General features: G+C 65.4%; 2 protein-coding genes across 8 annotated transcripts in view; one reads left to right on the top strand and one right to left on the bottom strand.

Annotated features, from left to right (window-relative positions):
• The first annotated feature begins 5,890 nt into the window (after positions 1-5,890).
• Positions 5,891-12,861, top strand: SPHK1 (sphingosine kinase 1). Of its 6 annotated transcripts, none has more exons than XM_045835777.1 (6): positions 5,891-6,261; positions 9,325-9,528; positions 9,863-10,015; positions 10,127-10,221; positions 10,306-10,421; positions 10,906-12,861. In XM_045835777.1, exons 1-6 carry the CDS (start codon positions 6,258-6,260, stop codon positions 11,723-11,725), a joined length of 1,392 nt encoding a protein of 463 aa, XP_045691733.1. In that variant the 5' UTR covers positions 5,891-6,257; the 3' UTR covers positions 11,726-12,861. The 6 variants fall into 6 exon arrangements, with proteins under 6 accessions (XP_045691733.1, XP_045691732.1, XP_045691731.1 ...); XM_045835776.1 differs by lacking the exon at positions 5,891-6,261 and adding an exon at positions 6,579-6,869; XM_045835775.1 differs by lacking the exon at positions 5,891-6,261 and adding an exon at positions 7,570-8,007.
• UBE2O (ubiquitin conjugating enzyme E2 O) overlaps positions 12,761-26,383 on the bottom strand; it is a 39,514-nt gene continuing 25,891 nt past the window's right edge. Inside the window, exons 3-18 of one of the 2 annotated variants that reach the window (XM_045835774.1) lie at positions 26,199-26,309; positions 23,792-23,889; positions 23,231-23,294; positions 22,602-22,745; positions 22,049-22,158; positions 21,835-21,910; positions 21,081-21,553; positions 20,440-20,594; positions 20,061-20,173; positions 19,843-19,971; positions 19,025-19,114; positions 17,667-18,366; positions 17,281-17,417; positions 15,254-15,457; positions 15,101-15,158; positions 12,761-14,995 (exon numbers count right to left, since the gene is read on the bottom strand). In XM_045835774.1, the coding sequence (XP_045691730.1) occupies positions 14,337-14,995; positions 15,101-15,158; positions 15,254-15,457; positions 17,281-17,417; positions 17,667-18,366; positions 19,025-19,114; positions 19,843-19,971; positions 20,061-20,173; positions 20,440-20,594; positions 21,081-21,553; positions 21,835-21,910; positions 22,049-22,158; positions 22,602-22,745; positions 23,231-23,294; positions 23,792-23,889; positions 26,199-26,309 (3,321 nt within the window). In that variant the 3' untranslated portion in view covers positions 12,761-14,336. Of the gene's footprint in view, positions 14,996-15,100; positions 15,159-15,253; positions 15,458-17,280; positions 17,418-17,666; positions 18,367-19,024; positions 19,115-19,842; positions 19,972-20,060; positions 20,174-20,439; positions 20,595-21,080; positions 21,554-21,759; positions 21,911-22,048; positions 22,159-22,601; positions 22,746-23,230; positions 23,295-23,791; positions 23,890-26,198; positions 26,310-26,383 lie in introns of both variants that reach the window. The other variant, XM_045835773.1, reaches the window with a different exon arrangement.

The raw sequence follows: 26,383 nt of genomic DNA on the forward strand, positions 1-26,383 counted from the left end.
AGACCTATGAGCACACGAGGTTTGTTTTTCCTTCTTTTAACTGATTTTGAGAGAGAGAAACATCGATTTTTTTTGTTCCACTTATTCAGGCATTCATCGCTTGATTTTTGTATGTGCCCTGACCGGGGATTGAACCTGTAACCTTTTGGTACAACAGGATGACAACCAACCAAGTGAGTCACGGGGCCAGGGTGAGTCTCTGGGTTTTTAAAAGATGGTTTTCTTAAGAGCCCGTGGATACCCCTGGCTTTGCTTTCCACACACATTAGGACCAGTTTTTCACGGTTGACCAGCTAGTCTCTGCTGAGAAATCACAACAGGCAGGTCTTGGTTTAGAACTAGAACTAGGCTCCTGCTGTTCCACTCAAGCCCCCAGCATTTCGGCAGGGCCTGGGCGCCCACGTGGCCCTGGGTGTCATGGGGACGTGCCATGGTCCCAGCTGCCTCTTCCCAGCCAGCGTGGCTCTTGGCTCTGTTGCAGCTCACGGCTGCCAACCTGGGTGACAGGCCCATGAACCCAACACGCCTCCCTGCCCCAGGAACCACGCCGCTGGCCGAGAGACCGAGGCAGCGGGTCCGATCCGCCCTGATCTTATTCCGCAGTTCCTGAATGTCGTCCTCCTCAGCGCGCGAAGGTCTCCGTCTGAGAGCCAAGTAGTCACAGAGACTTACCCCATGACGACAGGAACTCAGCCTAAAGTGGCAGTGATGGGGGAACCCGAGAGTTGCAAAAAACATCTAGCTCTAGTTATAGTTCATCGGTGCGGGGATTCACGCAGGTGGAACGCTGTTGTTCCAGGACCTGGAATGCACGAGCAGCTACCCTGACTGCAGGAGGAACTCGAAGCTGTGTGCCTCAGGAGGGCCGCAAGCCGCCCAGGTGGGATCTGAGCCACTGAGCTCCAGGGAGAGACGCCCACGGACCAGGATGGACAAACAGAACCGCTGGCCAGCAGCAGAAGGGACGCTAGGAAACCCGCTGGACTGCAGCTCTTATCTGATGCATCTTTCCTCCTGAACTCCAAACCCCTTACCCACTTTTTTCTTCTCCTTAGAGTAAGGCTGGCTTGAGATGAGCTTTTAGGGCACAAACCCACTGTCGACTCAGATCGACAGCGTCTGAATAAAGCTGGCGATCCGTAAGGATCCAGTCCTTGTCTCTACGTGTCGGTCCTGGTAGTGACAGGCAGCCCGAATGTCGACTTTTGCGGTTTCAGGAGGATCTTTGTGCTTGTTGGTGAGTGCCGAGTTCTCACACTGCCGGTTCTTCCAGGCCATGCACCGGCAGGGAGCCATCTGTCCCTCCCTCTGGGGACCCATTGGCCAGCTGTCGGGGGCCAGGAGGTAGGTCCTGGGACCATGCCCTTCCTGGGCTTGCTGTGTTGCTGCAGGCGCAGTGGCCACCTGCTGTCCAGATGCCGCTCCCTCCCCTGGGCATGCCACTCGGCGGCATCTGCCAGAGGGACAGCTGGAGGGGCCTGTCAGGGAGACGTCAGCCCGCCAGCGTTTCCGGAGGACCCTGGTGCGCAGGAGCGTGCTGACCGCAGGCCCGGCCGAGGAGAGAGACCACGAGAGGAATGCTCTCCCGCCACACCAGCCAGCTCCTCACTGCTCAGGAGTGTGCCCCAGGCCCTGTCTTGTGTGTTTTTTTCTTTAAGATTTTATTTATTCATTTTTAGAGAGGGAAGGGAGGGAGAAAGAGAGAGAGAGAGAGAAACATCAATGTGTGGTTGCTGGGGGCTGTGGCCTGCAACCCAGGCACGTGCCCTGACTGGGAATCGAATCGAACCTGCGACACTTTGGTACGCAGCCTGCACTCAATCCACTGAGCGACGCCAGCCAAGCTTTGTGTGTTCTTAAAAAATAATGTCACTAGCAAATGAGTCTGTAAGCTCTGACAGGTGACACAAGGTTCCCCATTCACGTCTGAAACAGGGAGTCTCAGAGAAGGCCGCTGGGCCATCCGACGGTGACTCGGAGGAGAGAGGACATCTCGTGTCAGTCTCAGAAGCCGTGTCGCCTTGGCCAGGGCAGCGAGCCAGGGGGACAAGGGACTCTGCTCTGGGAAACGGCCCTCCTGTCAGACCGATGCAGCGTCCCTCCTTCACTCCACAGGGGCTTCAGGGCCCAGGCGTGGGCCCTTAAAGGGTGCAGTGTCCCTGGCCCCCAGCCCCTTTCCTCGGCCCCCCTCCGTGTCATGATTACGTAAACAACCAGGGCTGTGCCTGCGACAGGACGGAAGGGTTTGACTTTCAGCAGACGAGCCCCCAGAGAAGGCGCTTTCTATTTCCGGGACGTGGGGAGGGAGCGGCAGGGGCAGGGAAACCCCACCGCAGGCTCTGCCTTGTTCGTGCTCGGCGGGGCAGGGCGCCGTGACCCTCTCTGGCACCCCGAACCCCCAAATCGGCGCCCACGTTGGAAGGCAGAGTAGGGGCACTGCTTGGGTAGGAGACGGGAGGGACGCACTTGCAGGTGGCCACTCCTGCGAGCAGCGTCCCAAGGCTGTGTGTGTGTGTGCTTGGGGGGCGGGGCTGGGGGGGGGCTTCACCTCCCCTGGGCACAGAGGGGCGTCCACCCCGGTGGGAGCACGCGGCCCCAGAGCACTAGCGCGGAGGCACAGCCCCGCGGGCGGCTGCGTCCAGCCCACTGTCTGTTTGCTTTGGGAGCGGCCCAAGGACGCGGCTCTAGAGAGATGTGAAAGTGAAAAACACTGCGTAACAGAAAGCCCCTGGAAACCTGCATGCATGCCTGTCCCTCGGGGGGCCGCGGGCCGCGGGCCGCGCAGAGACAAAGGCAGCTGGGCCTTCCTGCTCCCGGACTGCAGACGGTCGACCTGCCAGGCCTCTTTCTGACCCCCAGCTGTCCTTTTGGGAATTGTCCACGGGGGTCAGACACATGGCTGGGGGCCTCTCTTTCCCTGAATGAGGACTTGCACCAACTGCCCGGCAGGTGAGCACGAAGCACAGTTGGGTGGGGTAGCGGCCGGCTCCCCGGTGTCCGGGATGTGGGGCTGGCTCTGGAGACCAGGCTGGAGCCATGTCAGCCGTCAGCCGGAGCCTGTGGAATGTCCCCTCCTGGCCGTGCAGGGGACATGTCGCTCCCTGTGGCAGGCCGGGCCCAGCCTCACCACAGGGGAGCAGGAGCAGCTGCACTGGGAGGTCACACGACAGGATCTGAAAGGGTCACACGCTTCGGTCTGGTCCCCAGGGGAGCCCAGCCCGGTGACAAGCCCTTCCTGCAAAGCCAGGTGGGAAATTCTGCCAGGCTAAAAGCGGACGGGCCGGCCGGCTCCCCACCCCTTCCTCAGGTGAAAAGTCAACCCGCTGTCATCCTGCAACTATTGTAGCAAGGACGTCAGTTTCTCTCTCTTGGGCACTTTTTAAAAATGGAAACCGGTTTGCTTTGTAGGAAACTCTGCCCGTGGAGCCAGAGAGCACGGAATCCAGAGACTCATGTGCCAGTCCCGGCAAGAGGCATATTTCCAGCCCCGCACGGCAGACGCTCATTTGGGGGGCGGCAAGCTCCTGGTCGTGCTCGCTCGGTCGTGCTGGGGAGCTGGGGAATGTGACAAAGAAGGTTCTGTAGCCAAAGACACAGTCCCCAGACTCTGTCCCTCCCATCCTCGGCTGGCAGCTCGACGGTATCCAAGACGTCCACGTCATAATCCCCGAACCAAAGGTGCCTATGTCCCCTCATAAGGCAAAAGGAACTTTGCAGCTGCGATTAAATTAAGGGTCTTTTTAAGCCCTGGCTGGCGTAGCTCAGTGGATTGAGCGCGGGCTGCGAACCAAAGTGTCGCAGGTTCGATTCCCTGTCAGGGTACATGCCTGGGTTGCAGGCCATGACCCCCAGCAACCGCACATTGATGTTTCTCTCTCTCTTTCTCCCTCCCTTCCCTCTCTGAAAATAAATAAAATCTTTAAAAATTTAAGGGTCTTTTTTAAAAAATTGAATCTGTGGAGGTGACATTTGTTAATAAAATTATATCACGTAATCGGGGTGCGGTTCTATTATAACACATCATCTGCATGTTGTATTGTGGGTTCACCACCCCAAGTCAAGTTTCTTTGCATCACCATGTATGCCCCCTTCACCCCCTCCTATGTGCCCCCGAGGTGAAGGCTCTTGAGATGATGGGGAGATTATCCTGGGTTGTTTGGGTGGGCCCCGCGTAATCACAGGAGGGGTGGGGAGTGGGGGGCGGGCTACAAGAGGAAGGCAGGGAGGTCAGAGTCAGAGAAGGCACGAGAACAGAAGCAGAAGTCACACGGAGATTTGAGGACGCTTTGCTGTCTGCTCTGGAGGGGAAGGAAGGGGTCCGAGCCCAGCGCGAGGGTGCCCTCCAGAATCTAGAACAGGCGAGGGAACACGGCCCTGCTGCTCCGGTTCAAACTTGGCCTTCAGAACTGTGACACAGTAAATTCCTGCGACAGGGACCTAATATACCAACGCGACACTCCGACCTGTTCTTCCAAGGACTGGGGGACAAACCTACGAGCTCGGAAGTCAAATGTGCCCTAAGCAGCCACCGTACGAGCTAAGATCTGAAAGTGGAGGGCGTGAGGCCCTGGCCAGGGAGAGTCCAGTGCTGGCGTCCATCCACAGCTCCTGGCAGCAGGCGTGACCGCCAGCGCGGGGAGGGGGTCCGGCTCCAGACCCCCCTTTCCTCTGACACCCACGGGAGCATTCTCTACCTCCCTTTCCCCAGACACCTATATTGTTGTAATATTTTTTTTTTTGGCTTAAAACGTGATGCATTAACTCACACTGGCGTCCCTCCCCGAGGACTCAGACTTGGAAAAGAACGTGCCCACGGAAGACAATGCTGGACGTCAAAGAACAAATCTCAGCCAAATCTTCGGGGCAGGGGCCCGCGTGAAGGTGAGGGCGGAGGTGGGGAGATACATCGACAAGCTAAGGAACCCCGGAGCCTGCTGGCCACCACCAGAAGCTGGGGCAGACGCTTGGGAGGGGACAGATGCGCCCCCAAGCCTCAGAAGGAGCCTCCCCGGTGGCCGACCCCTTGACCTTGGTCTTGTGGTCTCCACACTGGGACACAGTGTCTGTTAAGGCACCTTTGTTACCACGACCCGACCCTAGGAAACAAGCACCTCGCTTTCAGGTAGATGCTGGGCAGGCAACCGCCGTGGGCAGTGGAGTGGGGTGGCCCTCCACCCTTTCATGCTCAGAGCGCCCCGGGAGTTCATTGCCCTGACGGGTGGCCAGGGCCGGCCCCGGGGGGCTGCAGCAGAGGGCCTGTGTATAAGGCAGAACCCGCGGGCAGACGGGACCTAGGTTCCCAGCCTCAGCCTGGACACACACTTGAACAAGGAGGCCACCTGGAGAGTGGACCTCAAACCACCCACCACGCCCGTGAGGAGCTGCCTGGTCTCCCGGACCCCCACACGAGGCAGACCCCACCGCCCCAGGCCTGGGACAGCCACCGGCAGGCAGGGAACTTCCAGAGCGGCCCGCTATACCTGGGGCTGTCCTAGAAGAGTCTCCAGGAGTCTGCAGGGCCGGACTCCTCCCTTCCCCCCCTGCCCGTGCAGTCATCCAGGCAGAAGGCACTTGAGACCCAGGGAGGCCGGGAGGCCCTGCAGGTCAGCTCGGAGGCTGCAGCCTCCCCGGGAAGGTACCGTCAGGGAAGGGAGAAAGGGGGCAGGAATCCTCTCCTAATACCACCAAGTCATTCGCCATCTGGCCGCCTTGGCTCCAAGTTCCCAGAGAGCTGGGGAGGCTGCCCACAGCGGGAACTGGGGTTGGGGGGCAGCGCTGGGGGAGACGGAGAGGCAGTTGCTTCCACCTGTCGGACCGGTATTACCTGCGAGCCAAGCTCTGGGCTGGTGATCAGGTCGGATCAAACCTGATGCCAGGCCCCTGGTGAGCCTGGCCAGGCACAGCGGCCACGGCTGGTTGCTTCCTTGGAAGCCGGGGGGACGGGATGAAGCCTGGAAGGTCTTTGAAGACACTTCCTCTTTCTCGGGAAGGCTGAGCGGCCGGGTTATGGGGGGCAGCTCCGTGGAATCTCCACCAGGCCGACGGACACTCCAACACCAGTGGGAATCCGGGGGGAGGCTCAGCCTCCCAGGCTGGGGGGCAGGCCTCCTGGGTTTGCCTCTCAGCCCTGCTGGCAACTGGCGAGGCCGTTGGCACCGACCCTTCACCTCTCAGGGTTTCAGTTCCCCCAGCTGTCAAAGGGACAGGCTTCTCGCTCTGGCCCCGTGCTGTCCTGTCGGCTGGGGCCAGGGATACTGATGGGTGAGTTTCCGGAGTTGAGACGGACTTCTTTACAGAGGGGCTGGGGCAGCCGCGGAGGGGGAAGGTGAATGACAAGAACCAGGGAGCCCGAGCAAAGACCCGAGGTGAGGGGGGCAGGGGAGAGGCGGCAGGGAGGACAGAGAGGCCATTGTGTGGGGTCAGAGCCTGGGCCAGAGAGCTTCACCTCCCTCCCACTGGGCGCCCCCGCCCCCCGCTGGGTAAAGAACCCAGCAGGCGCCCCGCCTCCCCTCCCTCGCTGGGTTTCCAGTCAACCCCACCCCAACCCGGCCCGAGACTCTAGTGGCCCCGGCAGGAAGCGAACTCCCCGAGGCAGGCAGACGTTCTCACCGCGGACTCGGGCACAGCCGTGTCTTCCCTTCCCAGTGCCTCAGTTTCTCATCAGACCCCAAGGTTTAAGGCGGCAGCTTTTCGGGCCTGATGCGAGTGCCCTCTCGAGCAAGGGAGAATGAAAGGGAGGACGCCCCAGCCGCGTGCACAGCCACTTCTCTCCAAGGTTGCGGCCTCAGGGAGCACCACCCCGCGCCCTGCGCCCCCTGGGCACGGAAGCCTGGACTCCCGACCCCTGCTGGAGCGGAGGGTGGGGAGAGGTAGGAAGGGGATAGGAGGGCGGGGCCTGGCTCCCGGCTCCTGCGCGCGGAGCCACCGCCTTGCGGGACCGCTGCACCGCTGCCGCAGCGCGCCCCCCCACTCGCTCCGATTCCCCGGCGGGGGTGGGGGGCGGGGACCGAGAGCGTCTACAGTGGACCTTGCGGACGCGCGCCGCGGCGCTGCAGGAGAGTGACGACGCCCAGGTCCTTCCCCTCGTCCTTAGTTTCGGGGTTTCTCGGTCGGTGAGCACGTCTCTGAGTCACCTTCCCGGAATGCGCTTGGGACGCTCAGGACCCAGCCAGGAATGCCCGGGGCGGCACGGGGCGGCGACGCGCACCCCCGCGAAGCGCGCGAGGCCCCGGGACCGCGCAGCCCCGCCGAGCTCCCGCCTACCCCGCAACCCTCGGGCCCCGCCCCTCACATGTGGGGAAACACGCCACGGAGGCGTGTGCGAGTTACCGACCCCGACCACACCTGCCTCTTCCCTAGTTTATGGGGCGGTGCGGAGAGGTGTGGGGGGGGCGAGTGGGGGCGGGTGTGGGCGCGCGACCCACCTCCGACCCCTAAGGGGTTTGTTTTTTCTAACTTCGGCCCTACCTGGTCTGCTTTGAGAAACTTCTTCCTCGGGGTCTCCGCAAACAGCCGCCCCGCCCCCACCCCGCTCCGGGATTTAACTCGTGCTGGTCGCGGACCCGTGCGTCCGGGGTTGTATATACCACACTCACTAACACGACGCGTCCCCGCGTGGCTCCGCTGAAGTGAAAACTCCCAGGCACTTATGCATCTGATGGCTGAGCTCGTGGGGGGCGGGGAGCGGAGGTCACGCCCCCGCTGCTGGGCTCTCCCAGGCCCTAGGCCTGTTTACACTGCCGGGCTCCCCTCGGGGTGGCGAGGGGCCGCGGGCCTGATCGCCAGCGGTACGGGCAGCTTCTTTGGCCCAGATGAGCCGAGCCTCGATAGTGTCCTCTGGGGGAAAGGGTCCAACTTTTGAGGTTCTTGAGAAGGACTCCTCCCCCGGACCTCAGCTCCCAGCGGGTCTCCGGCTCTCCCCAGGAGGAAGCTCTCGGCCGCTTCGGGCAGGGTGGTTGCTGCAGCGGCAGGAAGCTAAAAATAACCGTGTGGGGGAGAACCGGGGCGGTAGGTGAGACGCCCCAGTACAGGCGGGGGTCGGTCTGGGCCTCGCATTCCGGGGGCGGGGGGGGGCTGGAGCTGGGCTCGTGAAGGGGGAAGACCCGGGGGAGCGAGGTCTCAGCCTCCAGGGACAGCCGAGTGTCTGCCCCGAGCAACGAGACTCGGGCACCCGGCACCCTGTCGCGTGCAGCTGTGGCTTTGGGCGCGGCCGCGAGTTCGCACGGGGCCTGCGCTGCGCGTTCACCTTCACGCGTCCGGAACGCTGCGTTCGCGGCGCGCTGCTCGTGACCCGGCCCTGGGCTCCACGCCTCGCGGACTGCCTTCGCTTCTCCCCAGACCAGGCTGCGGCGCCACCGTTTTGCCGGGCAGCGGGGGCACGTAGTCACGCCCCGGGACCCAGCCGAGGGCTTGGTGGCTGCCGAGCCGCGGGCTCGGACAGCACGAGAAGCGACACGGTGAGGCCGGGGACGGGCGCGCCCCAGCCGCGCGCCGGTGCGGGTTCCACCCCCTCCGGCGTGCGGAGTACGGGGCGTGGCCAGGACGGGCGCGGAGCCTCTGCGCCTCCACGCACCGCGGCGAGGGGCAGCCAAGTTGACAAAAAGTTTGCGGCCCGAGGCCTCGAAGCCGGGGAGTAGGCGTGTGTGGCTCAGACGCGGGGCCGAGCCCAGGACGAGCTGCGTCCCGCCCTAAGCCACTGCAGGGAACCGAGGTGGCGCCTCCCCAGCAAACCGGACAGACTGGGTAGGGCCGGCCGGCCGGCCGCCGTGCCCCTTCTCGTCTCGTGGCTCCTGGGCCGCCCGGAAAACTGGGCCACGCACCGCGAGGCCTCCGCGCCCACTCGGCACTCGGCTGAAGGAGGCGGCCGCTGGCGGCCGGGCTTGGGCTCAGTCACAGCGCGATCCCGGCTACCGGATGGCTTGGGGCTCGGATCTCTCGCCCCAAACTTCATGCCCCGCAGTGTCCGCTCCAGTTCTGGGATTTTTACGCAACCGGCCCCCCCCGGGCAGCCCCTGGGAGGGGGTGAGGGGCTGGTCCGACGGGGAAAGTGCCACGGGGCTCTGACTCATCCGTCTGGCCGGAACCCAGGCCCCAGGAAGAGACCCTTCGCCACTCCAGCTCAGTTCCAGGACGGGGGCGCCCTTGGTGTCGTCACCCGGCCTTGCTTTCTGGACCTCGCCGAAAACTAAGTCCCCACGCTGGAGCGTCCGGCGATGTCCGAGCACGCTGCTCCCCGCGCGCGCGCGCGGTCCGAGTGTCTGGCTGGGCGCACTTCACCTCGCGGAGCCGCTCCGGACTGCGCCAGCGTTGTCTCCTCTCCCTCAGATTCGGCAACCGGAGGGAATGATGCAGGTACCCCCACGGCCCGGGTTCCGGGCGGGGAAGGCGAGCCCCACAGCCCGTACCGCGACGCCCGCCTGGGCTGCACCGATAAGAAGCTGAAGGCAGGAGTCACCGCCGAGGGCAGCGCCCCGGGAGCGCTGGGGAGCCCTAGCCAGCGGACGCCGGGAGTCAAGGTTATGGATCCAGGTTTGTGGGGGCCGGTCTGGAAGGGCTATAGAGGGATCCTTTCTCTCCCTGGCCAGGGTCAGCTGGACGAAGAGAGGGACTGGGGACGCTGGAGAGACACGCTGTCCCCGACGAGTCCCGAAACGGGCTGGGCCTGAACCAAGGACGGGGGTGTCGAGAGGGCCCCGGTCCCCGCCGGAGGCCCCTGCTGGAGACCGCTGCCTCTGGCCAGGCTCTCCTGCATCTATTACCCCGGTATTCCCAGCACGAGTTTCCACCCCAGTTCCCCTGTTGTGGCCCTGCGCCCCCTAGTGGCCGGTTGGTGACACGGCCTTTTCGGGTTTGGGTTTTGCAGCCCGGGGCCCCCAGAAGCAGCTCCCGCGGCCCTGCCTCGTACTGGTGCTGCTCAACCCACGCGGCGGCAAAGGCAAGGCCCTGCAGCTCTTCCGGAGCCACGTGCAGCCCCTGCTGGCCCAGGCCGATGTCTCCTTCAGGCTTATGCTCACTGGTGAGGACCTTGTGGGGGCTGGTGCGGGAGGAAGGCGGTGCAGGGAGGGGCATCCACCACCAGGGACGCCCTCCTCCAAAACCACTCTGTCCCGCCCCCGCGCCATCGAAGAACGGCAGAACCACGCCCGGGAGCTGGTGCGGGCCGAGGAGCTGGGACGCTGGGACGCGCTGGTGGTCATGTCTGGAGACGGGCTGATGCACGAGGTGAGGCCTGCGCCAGGAGCCTGGGCGCCCGTGGCCCGCTGGGGTCGGGGCGTTACCAAGCTGAGGCCACCCGTGCTCCCACAGGTGGTGAACGGGCTCATGGAGCGGCCTGACTGGGAGACCGCCATCCGGAAGCCTCTGTGTAGCCTCCCAGCTGGCTCTGGCAACGCGTTGGCCGCCTCTTTGAACCACTACGCTGGGTGAGAACCCGGGGTGGGGCGGGCCTCAGTTTGCCCTCAGGGCCGCCTCACGGCCTGGTTTTTATTTTTTATTTTTCAATATTTAGACGGAGGCGCGGGGCAGGCGGGAGGCGAAAGAGGGAAACATCAATGTGTGGGTTGCTCCTCCAACGCCCCCTACTGGGGGACCTGGCCCACAACCCAGACATGTACCCTGACTGGGAATTGAACCGGTGACCCTTTGGTTTGGAGGCCAGCCCTCAGTCCACTGAGTCACACCAGCCAGGGCTCCTGGCCTGCCTGGTTTTTAGGAATTCCCATTTGCTGGCGTAACTCCCGTTCCGTCTTTTCCGGAGCTTCTGCCCTCGGCTCTGGCTCATCTTCCCAGCGAGGCCAGCTGGCTGCCTCTGTCCGCTCCATCTCCCGAGGGGCCCAGGGTGGCTTGCGGGGCCACACTCCCTCGGAGGCGGAAGGGGAGGGTGCATGCGGCCCTTCTCCCCCGCAGCTACGAGCAGGTGACGGACGAGGCCCTCCTCAACAACTGCACGCTGCTGCTGTGCCGCCGGCAGCTGGCGCCCGTGAGCCTGCTGTCCCTGCGGACGCGCTCGGGGCTGCGCATCTTCTCCATGCTCAGCCTGGCCTGGGGCTTCGTCGCCGACGTGGACATCGAGAGCGAGAAGTTCCGGCGCCTCGGGGAGATGCGCTTCACGCTGGGCACCCTCCTGCGCCTGGTCACCCTGCGCGTCTACCGGGGCAGGCTGGCCTACCTCCCCGTAGAGCAGGCGGTCTCCAAGGCGCCCGCCGCCTCCCCTCCTCTGGACCGGCAGGACCGGCAGGGCCCTGTGGACGCCCACCTCGTGCCGCTGGAGGAGCCGGTGCCCGCTCACTGGACGGTGGTGCCGGAGCAGGACTTCGTGCTGGTGCTGGTGCAGCTGCACTCGCACCTGGGCAGCGAGATGTTTGTCGCGCCCATGGGCCACCGTGTGGCCGGCGCCATGCACCTGTTCTACGTGCGGGCAGGGGTGTCTCGGGCCACGCTGCTGCGCCTCTTCCTGGCCATGGAGAAGGGCAGGCACATGGAGTACAACTGCCCCTACTTGGTGTACGTGCCCGTGGTGGCCTTCCGCCTGGAGCCCAAGGACGGGAAGGGGATGTTTGCCGTGGACGGGGAGAGGATGGTCAGCGAGGCTGTGCAGGGCCAGGTGCACCCCAACTACATCTGGATGGTCAGTGGCCGCGGGGACCCCTCACCTGCTCCAGAGCCGCAGTGGCCGCCACCCAGCCGGAAGCCTCAGCAGACACCGCCTCCGGAGGTTTCCTTGTGACTCCTTGGGCCTGGCTGTGCCTTTGTCTGTCTACCCAGTGAAATCCGAGGAGCTCGGGGCCTCCCTCCTCCCCACCCCAGACCAGAGGGCTGGCCCCAGTTCCGCCCCAGCTCCCCTGGGAAAGAGGAAGCGCAGGAAGGGGAAGACTCCTGTGGAAGGCTGGGCAGAGGCTGTGCCTCAGAAGCAGCAGCCGGTCAGTCGGGCCCCACTGTGACGTGGAAGCCACGCCCCCGCGAATCAGATCCGAATAAAGTGACGTTCCCAGCCTAACTGGTCTTATCCTAGGGGTTGAGGTGGGGGCAGTGGCGCCTTGCTCCTGCTGGGCTCTACCTAGTATTTGCATTGATGCCCAGTGGTGCCTCCTGGGTTGCCCGGTCATTTTGGTGACGGGTACGGGACCACGGCTGCTTTTGTAGAGGGTGGGGCCCTGCCCTGCAAGGACACGCCCTTCGGCCCAGAAGCCAAGGAGCCCAGCCACCTGCCTCACCCGACACACGGGAGGGCAGGCTCCGAGCCAGTGCGGCTTCCTCACCTGGGACTGCACTGCCGGCCCACCTCTGCAGGAAAGGAGAGCGCCCCAGGGGAGAGGCGTCGGGAAAATGCGAGGACCGACAGAAGCCTGAGTGGCAGGCGCCAGCCCCTCCTGGGCGCCCCCGCCTCATCCTGCCCCACCCTGGTGGGCGGCTGTTGGGCACCGGTTAAAACGCAGCAGCGGGGAGGGGCAGATGCCAGGCTCCCACACCGGGCCGACACTCTGGCTCTCAGCCCAGGCCAGGTGCTCCGGGTCACCTCCCCCGCATCGGGCAGGTGGCCAACGCAGCTAAAAACAGGCTCTTGAAGAACCGACAGCCCTGCCCAGAGACAGGGGGGACACTGACCCACCGAGCCCCGAGGCCCTGACCTCCGGGCCTCTGTGAACCCCACGGCGGGAAAGGTGGGTGTCAGGGAAGCGTGGTGGGCACCTCTGAGGGCCTCCCCCCCACCCCGGGGGAGGGCGTGGGAGGTGCCTGGAGAAGAAAGGCCACAGAGCCCAGGTGAATGGCAGAGGCAGGTTTAATGGTGCCACCTTGTCTGTTTTGTACATTGTAATGAGCCAAACAAAAAAAAAATGCAAGTAAAAAAAAGGTTTAATCACACAGCACTTTGTACAGATTTCTTAAGCAGGAGGCATTCACATCTCCACGGGGGCGGGGCCCTGGGAAGCGCGGCCCCACCGGCCACTCCGGGAGCTCCTCCCGCGGGGCCCCGGCTCGGCCCAGGTGTCGTGGCCGGGCCCGGCGCGTCCTTCCCTGCGGCCGCTGCCCGCTGCGTGGAAATGGTGCCGCTCGGGCGAGGAGCCAGCTTAAGGCGGACAAGACGCATCATGCTTTGGCTTCTTTTTTTTGTTTTTTTTCTAGTAAGAGTTAATATCTTTGCTTCTGAAATTTATTTTCTTTCAACCTTAAATATTACATACGTACACCAAAAATTACATACCTGCAGTGTGCTCACAGCATCCTCTTACCCTGGAGCTTCACATTATCAAAAGCTTAGAAAACTTGTAAACCTCGGGGCCTGTCTCTGCAAAGGTGCGGACCCCCTCCCCCAGCCACCTCTCCCCCCCCTAGACGGAGCCCGCAGAGTTGGTAAGCAAAGGGCTGACAGGCGGCCTTGATCTCGTGGGGGAGAGGGCCGGCTCCGTACCGTGAGCTACAGGCCGCCTCCCAGAATGAGCATTTGACGGTGGGAGGGACAGAGCCCGTGGGAGAGACCCCCGCACACGTGCCAAGGCCCTGGATGTGCCGCTGCCCCCGCCCCCGCCCCCGGGGTCCTGGGCCGGGCTGGGTGGGGCAGGGAGGAGACGCTCGAGGCCGCGGAGCCAGGACTACCCACCCGGCCCCGTGGGACAGAAGAGCAAGGCACCTACAGTTGTTCTTCCCCAGCAGCAACCCGGTCCTCGCCCCGCGTCAGCGTGCGAGGGCCACCACCTCTTCCGCGTGTCGCCCTGAGCCCAGCCTGGTCTCTGCGGGCGCAAGTTCGACAGGCCTGAGGGTGGTCCTGCGGCGACTGCGCCAGAGCAGAGCCCGAAGCCGGCAGACTCGGACGCAGCTCCCAGGAGAGTACGCTGACGCCAGGGGACAAGGGAGGGCCTGGGGGCCCTGGCCTGGGACCCGGGGAAGCTACCATGGCACTGGAGAGGGCGGCAGGGACGAGGGAACGCGCCGGGGCAGTCCGCACTGCATGCTCAGCACCTGCTGCTGCTCTGCACAGCCCCGGGGCGCCGGGCGCCGCGCCAGGCCCTTGGGAACCCCACCTCCGACCCGAGATGGAGACGGCAAGGGGGCAAGCGCGGGACGTGTTGCCCGTGGTGGCAAGTGGACAATCAGCCACGGGGTTCAGGCTGGCTTTGCACGGGGGCTCGCCTGCTAAGAGACTACTTCGGAACAGAAGTGGCAGCATCTCCAAAAACTTCCTGCACGTCAGCATCACACTCTCCTTGGGAAGCTGGGGCCGTGGGGGGCTTGCGTCGGGGACAGAGGAGAGAGTGGGAAGAGGGGCGGGTCCAGGGGAGGGAGCGCGCACGCAGCTGCGGCCCCTCCCACCGCGACGCTCCGTCCCACAGGGCCTGCGGCTACTTGTCGTCTGCGCACTCGGGCATGCCCGCCTCGGCCAGCGCGGCCCGGAACTGCGCCAGGACGCCCCGCACGCTCTTGATGAACCCCTTGGAGAGCGGGAAGAGGGGGAAGCCGATGTCAGGGTAGCCGCTCTTCTCGGGCAAGAAGCTCCGGTAGCTCTTTCTTCGCTTCTTTGGTTTGACGCTGGGCGGCACCGAGGCATCCGGCCCCGCCTCCGAGGTCTGGTCTGTGTGGTCCCTGCCGGCCGCGGCCGGGCCCTGGGCGCCGCCCTCGGAGTCCGAGCCCTGGGAGGCCTCGCCGGCGGCCAGCCTGCCGTCCTCAGGTTCCGCCTCACCGCCGTCCGGGAGCTCGGCCGCCGCAGAGCCGCTGTCCTTGGAGGCCCCGCCGGGCACCGCCTGGGCCCTCTCCAGCAGGGCGTGGGTCTCCAGCCAGGACTCGATGCGCCTCACCAGCCGCCAGCCGCCGGCGCGGAAGTGCTGCCGGATCTCCTGCTGGAAGACCTCGGGCGGCCGCCGCACCAGCTGCGTCATGGACTGCACCACGCGGATCAGCGCCATCTCGTTGTAGCAGCGGCTGTTCTCGTAGCCCTCCTGCAGCCCCCGGTCGCTGTCGAAGCCTGCCTCGTTGTAGTAGGGCTCGTTGACCAGGATCAGGCCTGCGGGGGCGGAGCCGCAGCGGTCAGGACCCCCGACGACCCCCACCCCCCCGAGGGCGAGGCCAGACCCGCAGGCAGGGACACCCCGAGCCCCGCCCACAGTACCTTGAATGGAGATGAGCACCTGGAGAAGGCTGGACTTGCTCGTCCACCTCTCTGTCCCCTGAAACACAGACGGCACGGTCAGCTCCGTCCCCGACCCCACCCCGGAGGGCTGCCCCCACCCCACCCCACCCGGGGGCGCGGCACGGTGCTCACCTTTCCGATCCAGGTGCCCAGGAGGCTGACGCACACCTTCCCGTTGTCGTACAGGTTGGGGTTCAGGCGGCCACTGCACTGGGAGAGGTAGCAGAAGTGGGGGGGCACGGCCGGGTAGATGTTGGGGAGCTGGATGTCGAACAGGTAGAGGCCATCCTCGTAGGGGGTGCGCGTGGGGCCCTTGATCAGGGCTGAGAAGAGGTCCTGGGGGGGAGGGGGGGGAGGCCGTGGTTGGCAGGCACTTCCGCGCAGGGTCTGCTCTGCGGTTGTGCAGGGCGCTGCGGGCGCAGGAGCCGCCCCTGGGACTCCGCCCACCGCCCGCGGCCGAGGTGAGCGCCCCCCCCCCACTGGCTCCGCCCCTTCCAGCGCCAGGCATCCAAGGGGATTTCCAAACGGGTTTTTATCCCTCCAGGTTTCATTCCTCAAAAACCATCGCTTTAACAGTTGTATTCCTCAAAACGGCTGCCCCGGACCCAGACCAGAGCGGCAAGCGACACACACGGCGGGTCAGGAGACGGCCGAGCTGCCCGTGCCTCTAGGTTCCCACGCAGCACGAGGACCGGAGCCCCAGGGTGGGTCCCCACAGTGAGCCGCTGCCACCGGTGTGCACCGGGGCCAGTGAGCAGTGACCCCGAGAACCGGCAAGGGCCGGGACCCCTCCGTGTGTTTTCCCAGGCCTCGGGTTCCCATACGGCTTCCCTTTCCCTCAGAGGGAGACTTGGAAAAAACAGAACAAAGGAAAAAATACTATTTTCTTCGTCCCTCTGCAGAGCTGGGACACGTTGGAACTTCCAAAAATAATGTCACTGACACCCAAGAAAAGACGAAAGCACTGAGAACTTCGAGCAGCAGCCCACGCTAGCTCCCGGCCCCGCCCGTGGTCTCTGGCGCCTTGGCCCCAAGCTGAGGCCTCGGTCAGACTCTCTGTCTTGCTGGGTGCCTGGCACCCACAGGGGCCCCGCAGGGGTCTGCTGAATAAACAAGGCAAAGGCCCCGGCCAGTGCGGCTCAGTTGGTGGGAGCGTCGCCCCGGAAACCGAAAAGGGCGTGGGTTTGACTTCCAGTCAGGACACGCCCAGCTGGGCTGCCGGTTCAATCCCCAGTTCGGGAGGCGCACAGGCGGCCACCAGTTGAGGTCTCTCTCTCCCCCTCTTCCTCTCGGTGAGGATTTAACACATGAAGGGAAATGAGGTGGAGGGGGCCTGCCCACTCCTGGAACCCGGCACTCAGACGCAGGGACACCGACTGGGGCTGGACGAGTTGGACCCTGGGCCCCGCCACTGAGACAGCAGAGGAGGTGGGGTGACGCTGTCACGGGGGGATGGCTGTCCTGGAGCTAAGGAGGCACGGGCCGGCCCAGTGTGGGCCGACCAGGGCTCTCAGAATCACCCCGCAGAACGGGAGGGCAAACTACAGGCGCCGCGTACAGTGACGTGCTAGTCACGTGAAATCCCGCACAACAGTTCGTGAGCGCGATGACGCACGGGGAAGGTGGAACCGTAAAGGGTGTCCGAGAGAAGACGAACCAGACTTCCCGGGTCATGACCCCTGAGGGCAGGGGTCAAAGACAACTCCAGTTTCTTCTGTAACGTTCCAGTTTGTCTTTTCCTTTGTCTTTTTTTTTTTTTTTTAAGATTTTACTTATTTATTTTTAGAGAGAGAAGGGAAGGAGAAAGAGAGAAACATCAATGTGCGGTTGCTGGGGGCCGTGGCCTGCAACCCAGGCATGTGCCCTGACTGGGAATCGAACCCGTGACGCTTTGGTTCGCAGCCCACGCTCAATCCACTGAGCTACGCCAGCCAGGGCACTTTCTAGTTTTTCAAACAGGAGGCCCGACAACAGCTACGTAATGTGAAGCCGGCCCCCAGACAGAGAGAAGGAGCCGCCTGGTGCGGACCCGGCTCCGCGCCTGCCCGAGCCCGTTTCCTACCCCATTGGCAGTGTGGGCGGCCTCTCGGGCGCTACATGGGCTGCAGGGTCAGGGCGCACGCACCACACACCACGCCCACCCACGCCCGGCTACTTGCCATTCTGTCCTCGAAGGTCTTGACCATGATGCCGTCGGGCAGCGAGGTGGCCAGCAGCGCCATCTCCTTCCGCACGGTGCTGAAGAACTTCTTGGCTTCCGGAGGCTGGAACTCGATTTTCTTAAAAGAGTGATTTGCTAGAGGGGGAGAGAGGCTGTTCAGTCCCGCTGGTGAGGCCCTGAGCACTCCGTCCAGAAAGGCGGCCGCCAGGGGTGCTCCCCAGATGGGGGAGGACACCCACATGTGTCCCACCCCCCTCTCCTGGCATCAGGACCTGGGGCCACACCAGGGCGATGTCCTGTCCCCGCCCCGGCCTGGAGCAGCAGTGGGGCTGCCTGGGGGCGCCCCCCACCCCCGGCCTGCACACGCAGAAGGGGCTCACTCACAGGGTGCGGACTCGAGCACCGAGAAGACCTCGCCCTTGGCGCTGGTGAAGGTGACGCCGGGCTTGCCACCGCACTGCTGGCAGAGCACCGGGGTCTCGCTGGGCCACTCGGCCTTGACCGGGGACTGCGCCTCGGGCCTGTCCTCCTTGCGCTCCGCGTCCGGCAGGGCCTCCATCTTCTCCTCCTCTGCGATGGCCACGTTGTCCAGGGTCTTCTTGAGGTTCTCCTGCAGCTTCTTGATGTCGTCCAGAAACTTCTTCTCCCGAGTCGGCTTCTCGGGCTCCACCGTGGGGGAGGTGGGGGAGCCCGTCAGCAGCTGCTCCACGGTCATGTTCTTCAGGCTCTCCAGGATCTTGATGGCCTCTTTCAGCTCCCGGAAGCTCTTCGGGGGCCCGTCCTTGCCCGCCTTCTCCATCAGCCCGGCCACCGGGGCGGGCATGGCCACGGCCCCCTGGATGGCGGCCGTGGCGGCCTCTTCGCTGATCACCACTCCCTTCTCCTCCTCGGGGGCCGCCGGCTGCTCCGCGGGTGGTGGGACCGGGGGCTCCTCTATCTTGGGGTGCTCGTCCTCCACCAGCCCGTTGTCCGTCTCCCAGCTGTCGCTGTCGTCCTCCCACTCGTCGGAGGATGCCCCACTGGTGCTGCCTTCCACCGAGTCGTAGTCCGACTCCTCGATCTCGGACTCGATGTTGTACAAGTGCTGGGGGCAGACGGGTGCGGGCCGCTCAGCCCAGCTCTGCGGGCCCCCGGCCCGGCCACCCCCTTCCCCCTCCTGCAGTGGGCTCTGCGGGCAGCCCCTCCGGGCCAGGCGGCCCTGTCTCTGCAAGGTGGCTTCGCCGGCCCCCACCCCAGCAGCAGCAGCCCCCGGAGCCCCAGCTGATGGGTCTCCCCCCCACTGTGCGCTCAGTCAGTGTCCGCCTTTGGGGCAAACCCAGCCCCGCCTCCGGCAGACGCAGGCCTGGGGCCTCTGGGGAGCAGCATGGGGAACTGGGAACACGCCAGAGGAGGGGAGGGAGGGGCGAGCTGCTCCTCTGCCCTGCCCCATGGGGGCACCAGGAGAGGGGCGTGGGGCCTGAGGAGCCGCACGGAGGACAGCCTGCAGCCGGCCCCACCGGCCGGGCCCCTCACTGTCCTGTGGACGCTGCCTGGAGGGGGTGGCAGCCCTACCGCCTAAAGGAAAAGTAACCTGCACGTCCTCAGCACGGTGAGAAGGGGCCCCGGCCAATCAGGGAGTTTGTGAACATCCACATGCAGCAGGCAACCCGGGAAGGCTGCACGGTGGGGGCGGGACTGCGGACAGGCTGCGGCTCCCAGCCCGACCACCACGCTGCGCGGGGTGGGCCTCCACCAGGCCTTACCTGGGGCAGGATGATGGTCTTGGAGTTGTCGGCCCACACCACCTCCACCTTGCTGCTGACGTCCACGCGGGCCACCTGGCCGACTGATGGCTGCCAGACAATGGGACAGGGTCAGGGTCAAGGCCACGGCCCTCCAGGAGGGGCGAGGGCCAAAGCATCTCCGACAGGGAACGCTGGCAGTGGGTGGCAAGGGTGTGGCCATGAGAACGAGATGAGGGCACCAGCCGGAGGCGTCCACGGTGAGTAACCGAAACGTAGGACCCTCCTGTGCGAACACCTCCGACGTGCCCCGTCCCCTGAGCTCCCATGCCACCCGGCCGCCGGGTACGTGACGCCCACTAACTCCCTCCTTCTCGCAGCGTTCTGGCCGCTCCAGGCTTCCTGTCCCTCTCGGGTGGGGCTCCAGCCTCAGGACTCTCCTGCCTGCTCTTCCTCCGCTGCAGCCTGCCCGACCCCGCCCCACTTTCCCGCCTGTTCTCCAAGGCCAGTTCAGATGCAGCCTCCCCAGGCCTGTCCTGCATCCCTGCACCAGTCAGCGGCACGCCCGCCCGAGGCGCTCAGGGGAAGGAACAGGGCTTTCCTGGTAACTACAACCAGCGGGGCTCCGGGAGCAGCTGTGGGAGTGCAGTCTGGCCTCGGCAGGCAGGCGTGCCCCTGTGCAGGCGGCCAGGCTGAGTGGCAGCTGGGGGTGAGGCAGCGGACTTGTAGGTCTGGTCTCCTGGAGCCACCTGGTGGCTGCCCCTGGCACTGCAACTGCTACACCGGCGGGGGTGGGGGGCGGGGCGGCTGTGGGAACGGGAACTGGGGCGGGCACAAACCTCGTCCTCCTTGTGAGGAGCCCCGTCCTCAGCGTTGCCAATGCGGATGACGATGTCCGTGGTGCGAAACCGGAAGTCCGGGTGGTCGGCGATGTCGTAAACGCTCACGTCCTCCTCCTCTCCGATCAGCTAGGGCGGGGGAGGGGTGCCCGTGAGCCCGGGGCCCACACCCGGCCCCGGAGCCCGGCCCGAGGGAGGACGCAGGGCCCCACGCTCACCTCCACATCGTCCCCGCTGGGCCGCAGCTTGAACCACTTCACCACGCAGGTGCGGCCCACGTGGTCCCCAGACTGCACCACGCCGTAGACGGCGGGGTCGGGACAGCTCTGGACTGGGGAGCGAGAGCACGCGGCTGGCTGCGCAGCCCTGCTGGCGCCACCCGCATCGCCCTCCCGCCCACCACGCGCCAGGCCTCGCGGGGCCCAGCGCCCAGGGGTCCGCCCGCCAGGCTGGCAGATACGAAAGGCCTTCCCCCGGCTTCAGGAGCCAGCCACCTTCGAAGGCGAGGCGAGGCTCCTCCTGACCCGGCACCCACGTCCCCCTGTCCCAGGCCCACCCAGGCCCTCGGCGGGGACGGCCTTCCGGAGCCGACACTACCTCGCTTGTCCACCACGAAGTCCCCGGGGCAGAACTCGTTGTTGTCCAGGTGGTGCACCGGGAAGAGGTCGTTGGAGCGGATGCTGCGCTCCACGGAGCCGTCCTGCCACATCACGTCCGCGGAGGTCATGGTGGTCACCACCTCCACTGCCACCCTGCGGGGCGGGGCGGGGCGGTGAGCCAGGCCGTGCAGAAGGCCCCCTGGAGGCCAGGGCTCCAGCCCCCCGAGCTACCTGGGGGGCCGCTGGCCGGAAACCCCCAGTCTCCGGCAAGGAGGAGGATGAACGGGCCAGAGGACGCTCACCCAGTGTCCACGCCCTGCGACCCCTGAGAACCGCACAGCCCCGGCTGGGCAAACTCAAGTGAATGGGGTCCCAGAGGCGGACCTGGGGTCAAGCCACTGTCCCATCCTCTGCCTTACTCCCAGATCTCCCCTCTCCCCTGGGCCAACCCCCGGCACCCACATTGTCTCAGCTGGGGCCCCGGAGCCTCTACGGGCTGCACACCGTGTGAGTGCGAGCCTGAGTGTGCGTGCAAGCCCGAGTGTGCGTGCGAGCCCGAGTGTGCATGTGCACCCGAGCCCAAGTGGGTGGGCTCGGGCTGGACACTCAGCCAGGAGGGAGGGCGTCCCCCGGGCGTACCTGTCCCCCGGCTTGAAGTCCCGGGTGATTTTATTCTTCTTCCTCTTGTGTTTTCGCTTTAAGTTCTTGATGGACAAGGGGATGCTCTTTTTGCGACTGGTGCCGCTGCCGCTCTGGGAGGAAGTGGTGGAGCTGGCGGAGGAGGTGACTGAGCTGGTGTCGTCCGTGTCATCGGCAGCCTCGTCGTCCGCGTCCTGCTCGGCCGAGTGCAGCCTGTCGTCCCCGCCCTCCTTCAGCAGAAAGGGGGGCAGCTGCTCGCCCGCCTCCGGGGCCTCCTCCGGGCCCTCGTCCTGCATCTCCACCGGGCTGGGGGACCCGTCGGGAGTCCCCTCGGGGCTGGCGGACCCCGTTTCGCTCTTTGCTCCGGCCCCCCCTTTCTTGCCCGGGTCCTCCGCCGAGTGGTCCCTGGGGCACTGCGCATCCGGGGAGCAGGACATGATCCTCACGACCTGCTTCTTCAACAGGCGCTTCACCTGCAGGGGCAGAGCGGCGGGAGGGAGCTGCGGCGGGCGGGGCCGCTCGGTCTGGGGGTGGGTGGCAGCCATACACACCTAAGCGGCCTGCAAGGGTCACCAGGGCCGCCCCCCAAGGCCCGGAGCACAGACCGTCCTTCCCGGCCGCGAGCACCGCTCCGGGCCGGTTCCTCACTCGCCCACCGCCCCCAGCCCCGAGGACGTACCTTCTTGGCCATGGAGCCCTCCCCCGGGGCGCAGTGTTTGTCGGGGCATTCACAGGCAATCTTGGCCAGCTCTACCTTGGCCGGGAAGACAAACAGGCAGCGCTCCCCCAGCTGCCGCTGCGCATGGTCAAAGCAGCCGAGACGCTTCACCCTGCGGGGTGTGTAGGGCGGGAGACACGGGGGCTGGGCCGGCAGTTTTCAGCCCCCCACCCCAGCCACTGGGGTCCGCACACCTGCTCAGGGCCCGTCCCGGGGGCTGTGGGGTGGGTGGCACGCCGGGGCCTCTCACCTGCCTAGGTTTTCCTGGGTGATGACAGAGGGCGGGGGGCTGACGCTGTCCGTGCCCCCTGGACAGAAGCTCTTGGTGATCCACGTGACCTTCAGTTCCACAACCTGCACCTGGGGCGGGGGGCGGCACAGGGCCGCGCTCAGGAGGCGCTAACTGCGCTCTCTCCAGCAGCTGCCCGGAGCCCACCCAGCCTCCAGGGCAGGAAGCCGTCTTCCTACGTTGCCCCAAGTGCAAACACCCCTGAGCAGACCCCGCCTGCCACTGTGGCCCCACCAGGGGTCCCTGTCACCTCCTCCCCACCAGTCAGGGCCCAGCGGACCTGCTACGCAGCACTCCCCAGCCTTGCTCAGCCTGGGTGGGCCCGTCTGGGGGGCATCTGCCTACTGGTCACTCCGTGACCACGGCCTGGGTTCCCCTTATCCTCAAAGCCCTTTCAGATAAGAGGGCCCAGAGGCCAGCGAGTGGGGCTTAGCTCTCAGAGCAGGCAAGGATGGGGTGGGCAGCAGCTCCGCTCCGGGGCATGGAGGCTGCGGTCCCGGCCCCCAGGCCCCACCTCTTCCACCACGACCCGGAACTTGCTCTTGGTGCTGAGCACAGGCTTGACCCCCGACAGCCACTGGACACTGGAGAAGATCTTGGCGGGGCCGATGAGCACCTGGCCCGGGTAGAAGCCGTAGGAGTCATCGAAGAAGAGACCCTGCGGGAGGTGGAGCCAGAGGGCCGTCCTTGTGGGCGGTGCCCCCTGGGGGGGGTTTCCACGCCCCCTCGGCCCCCGCCCCCGCCTGCCCCATCACAGGCCTCCACGTTCCCCGGAACACGCCGAGGCCCCGGAGCAGCCCCTCTGCACCCTAGGGTGCGTGCTCGCCACCGGGAGCCTCGCGGCACCCCTGTCTGACTCGTTTCGTTCTGACAGGCGCGCACACCCGTGTGCAGGCGTGTGCTCTGGGTGCCAGCCGCACTAAAAGGCCGCACTCGTCCCGGGACCACGGGGAGATTTTAAAAGACGAGGTCCCAGTCAACAAAAGGTAACGGGGAGTTCTAACACCTTCTGCCCCTTTCTGGGGAGCCACCTCGCCGAGCAGCGGCGAGCAGCCCGGGCTGGCTCCGAGCCCTGTGCTCAGAGGCCCTCGACCCCGCATGGCCCGGGGGTCCAAGGGACACAACACCCCGCCCCCCACGTACGGAGTCGCTGACGTGCGGGCAGACGTCGTAGAGCTTGGCGCCGTCCTCCGTGTTCATGGAGCACCTGCAGAGCGAACGCGGGCTCGGTCTCCACTCGGCCCGTGGCCGGGCCTCAGGGGCGCGGCAGCCAGGACCAGCGGTGGGGCCGCTCAGGTCCACAAGGAGTCCCCAGGGGCCCCGGTGCGGCACACGCCCCGAAATGGTACAGCCCCTCCTGCACCCCCAGCCCAGCCTCTGACCCGGCAGCGACGGCTCTCCCGGCACGAACAAGACCTGACCCAGGGTCGGGGCGCTCAGCACCGTTGAAACGTCTAAATGGAGCTCCAGCTCCCCGCAGGTACCCCAAGTTGTAACGCTCCACCCCCCGCCCCCCGAAACAAGACAGCGCAGAGGCCGGAAACTGAGTGAGGGCATCATGCTCTGGCAATAAGAAGACCCGCCCGGGGTCAGGCCCCAGATGCCCACGGCACCGCGCCGGGCCCTGGTGGAAGAAGCCTGTGACCACAGACAGGCCCGTGAACCCCTCCCCACCCCCCGCCATCCGGCAGCAGCCCCGCGTACCTGGCGCCGTTGGACAGCTTCAGGATGATCTGGTTCTTCAGGTCGTACACCTTCCCCAGCCAGCAGTCGTAGGCTATGTAGTCGCCGTACATGAAGGGCTGCGGCCAGGACACAGGGGCGTGAGGGGCGGCGGGCGGCAGCGGAGTCCAGGGCGCTGCCCCTCGGCCCACCCGGGCGGGGAGGAAGGGTCTAGACAGCCTGTTGCCCGGACTGGCTGTGCAGAACCACCTAAGCAACTGCTGCGGCAGGCTGCCCCCCAGTTTTTCAAGCTACCCCCCAACTCCCCCTCCCACCCAGTGTGGGGAGGAGGCATGGCGCTGCCTGGGGGTGACGGAGAGCCCAGTGCCATCCAAGGAGACGGGACCCCGGGGTGAGAGTGGACGTGGAGGTCGGTGACACGGACGAGGAGGTCAGGGCACGGAAGCAAACGAACAAACGCGCTGAGGACCCCGGGAGCCGTGGTTGAGGGACCAGGGGCTCCCGCACGGGCTCACACTTCAGGGCACACGTGGGGCAGGTGGGGGCAGTTTAGCTGGGTGTCTCTCCAAACACACGCGCACACACACACACGTGTATGTCTGTCTGTCTGTCCTGACATGGGCCCGGCGGCCACCAGCACCCCGGCCCCCACCCACGCCTCGGTTTCTGAACCTGGCGCCCTCCTCTGGGAGGAGTCGGGGCTCCCGGGAGGAGCGGCCGGTCCCAGGGCTGGACCCGAAGAAGCGCGGCACGGGGAGGAGGAAAGGGCCAAGGAGAGAAATGGCGGAGACCGTGGAAAGGGCACAGGCCAGTCTGAAGGGGCTCCTGCCGGCCACACCGGGGACCGTTTCAGCAACAACACAAATGGCGGACCTGTTTATTAATTCACCAGCTAATGGCTAATTGGGCTGTCTCCAAGCTGGGACTTGTGGGAGTCAAGTTGAATAAACGCTAATAGGACACGCATAGAAAACAAACCCACAAACAAGCACCGGTGGTAACGGACCACAAACCACACAGCACAGGGGCCCCCGAGCCCGGAGCGACGGGAAAAGCGAGCGAGTGACCCGAGGGACCGGCGGGAGCCCGCTCCTCAAGACCAGGACGGGGCGGGGGAGCCACGCAGCCGCCACCCAGGCTGGGGCCAGCCGTGTGACGGGCCGTTGACGTGGCCCCGGGACGTCCCCCCACCAAACGGGACTGTCTGCCGCGGGGCACAAGGTGACTTCACGGTGGGGAGACGCGGAGGACGCCAGCGCGTCCGGGGATCGCGGTGAACGTGGCCCTGCAGCCGCCACTGGCCGCCGTGGGCCAGAGGAGGACTCGGCCGCACTCCGGGCCGTCCCGCCACGGGCGCGGGCCTGAGGCCGGAGGGGAGCCGGCTGCAGACGGCTCCCCACTGCGGGCCGAGAGGTGGGCGTGGCGGGACCTGGACGGCAAGGCCAGACTGGGGAGGCGGCCAGAAAAGAGGACACCAAAGAGCTGACCAGTAAACAGGAAGTGTGTTCCTGAACGGAATTCTGGCTCAGAATGGGGAAAAGAATATCGGTGGGCCCCAGCTGGTGTGGCTCAGTGGACTGAGCACCGGCCTGCGAACCAAAGGGTTGCTGGTTCGATTCCCAGTCAGGGCACATGCCCGGGTTGCGGGCCAGGTCCCCAGTAGGGGGCGTGAGAGGCAACCACACGCTGACATTTCTCTTCCTCTCTTTCTCCCTTCCTTCCTCTCTCTAAAAATAAATAAACAAACAATCTAGAAAAAAAAAAAAGAATATTGTTGGGACAATGGAACGGGGCCTGTGGATCGGACAGCGGTGCCCCAATCCCCTAATTTGGGGGGATGGTGGTTATGCAGGAGAATGCTCCTGATTTGGGGGAAGACACTTTGTAGCATTTAGGGGCCATCGGGCATCCTATCTGTAGCTTGTTCTCAAATGCCTGAGGGAAAAGGGATTTGAGGGGAAAAGGCCAAGGAGAGAGGAGGCGAGGCGGGGGAGGGGCCGGGTGACGGAGCGAAGGAGGGTGATGCTGACGGCCAGCGAGGAGGCTGGGGCTCAAGAACTTTTCGGGAAGTGTGAAGTCATCAAAAAATGCATGACTGAAAAGAAGCTTGCCTAAATGAGAGAGAGGCTGCTGGAGCAGGAAGCAGCCTGGGGGGGGGGGGGGAGCAGCCTGGGGTGGGGAGAAGCAGCCTGGGGGGGAGAAGCAGCCTGAGGAGGGGAAGTACCCCTGCTGCAGTGCTGGGCCAGAGCCCCGAGGGCAGGCCTGGCTTCCCGTCTCCAGGGCAGGGCCCCAGGGAGCCCCAGGGAGCCCCAGGGAGCAGGAGGAACCTGCCCTCGGCCTCTGACCCCAGAGGGGCACACTCACATCCCACCCACAGACCCGAAGCACAGGGGTTGTGGGGGGGGGGGGCGGCGGCGGCGCGACTCACCCAGATGTGCTGCAGGTCCTTGCTGTTGACAGGGTAGACGATGCAGTTGGTGCCGACGAGCTTGACGGCGCAGTCGATGCTGACGTCGATCACGGTGCCGCACTGGCTGTCCTGCGGGGGACACCCGGGCCTGAGCGGGCCCCTGGGCCGCCACTGCGGGAGACCTGGCCCCGCCCCCTGCCGGG

This window comes from Phyllostomus hastatus, unplaced genomic scaffold (genome assembly GCF_019186645.2).
Source record: "Phyllostomus hastatus isolate PE091 unplaced genomic scaffold, TTU_PhHast_1.1 phas_contig_210, whole genome shotgun sequence".
Taxonomy (NCBI): Eukaryota; Metazoa; Chordata; class Mammalia; order Chiroptera; family Phyllostomidae; genus Phyllostomus; species Phyllostomus hastatus.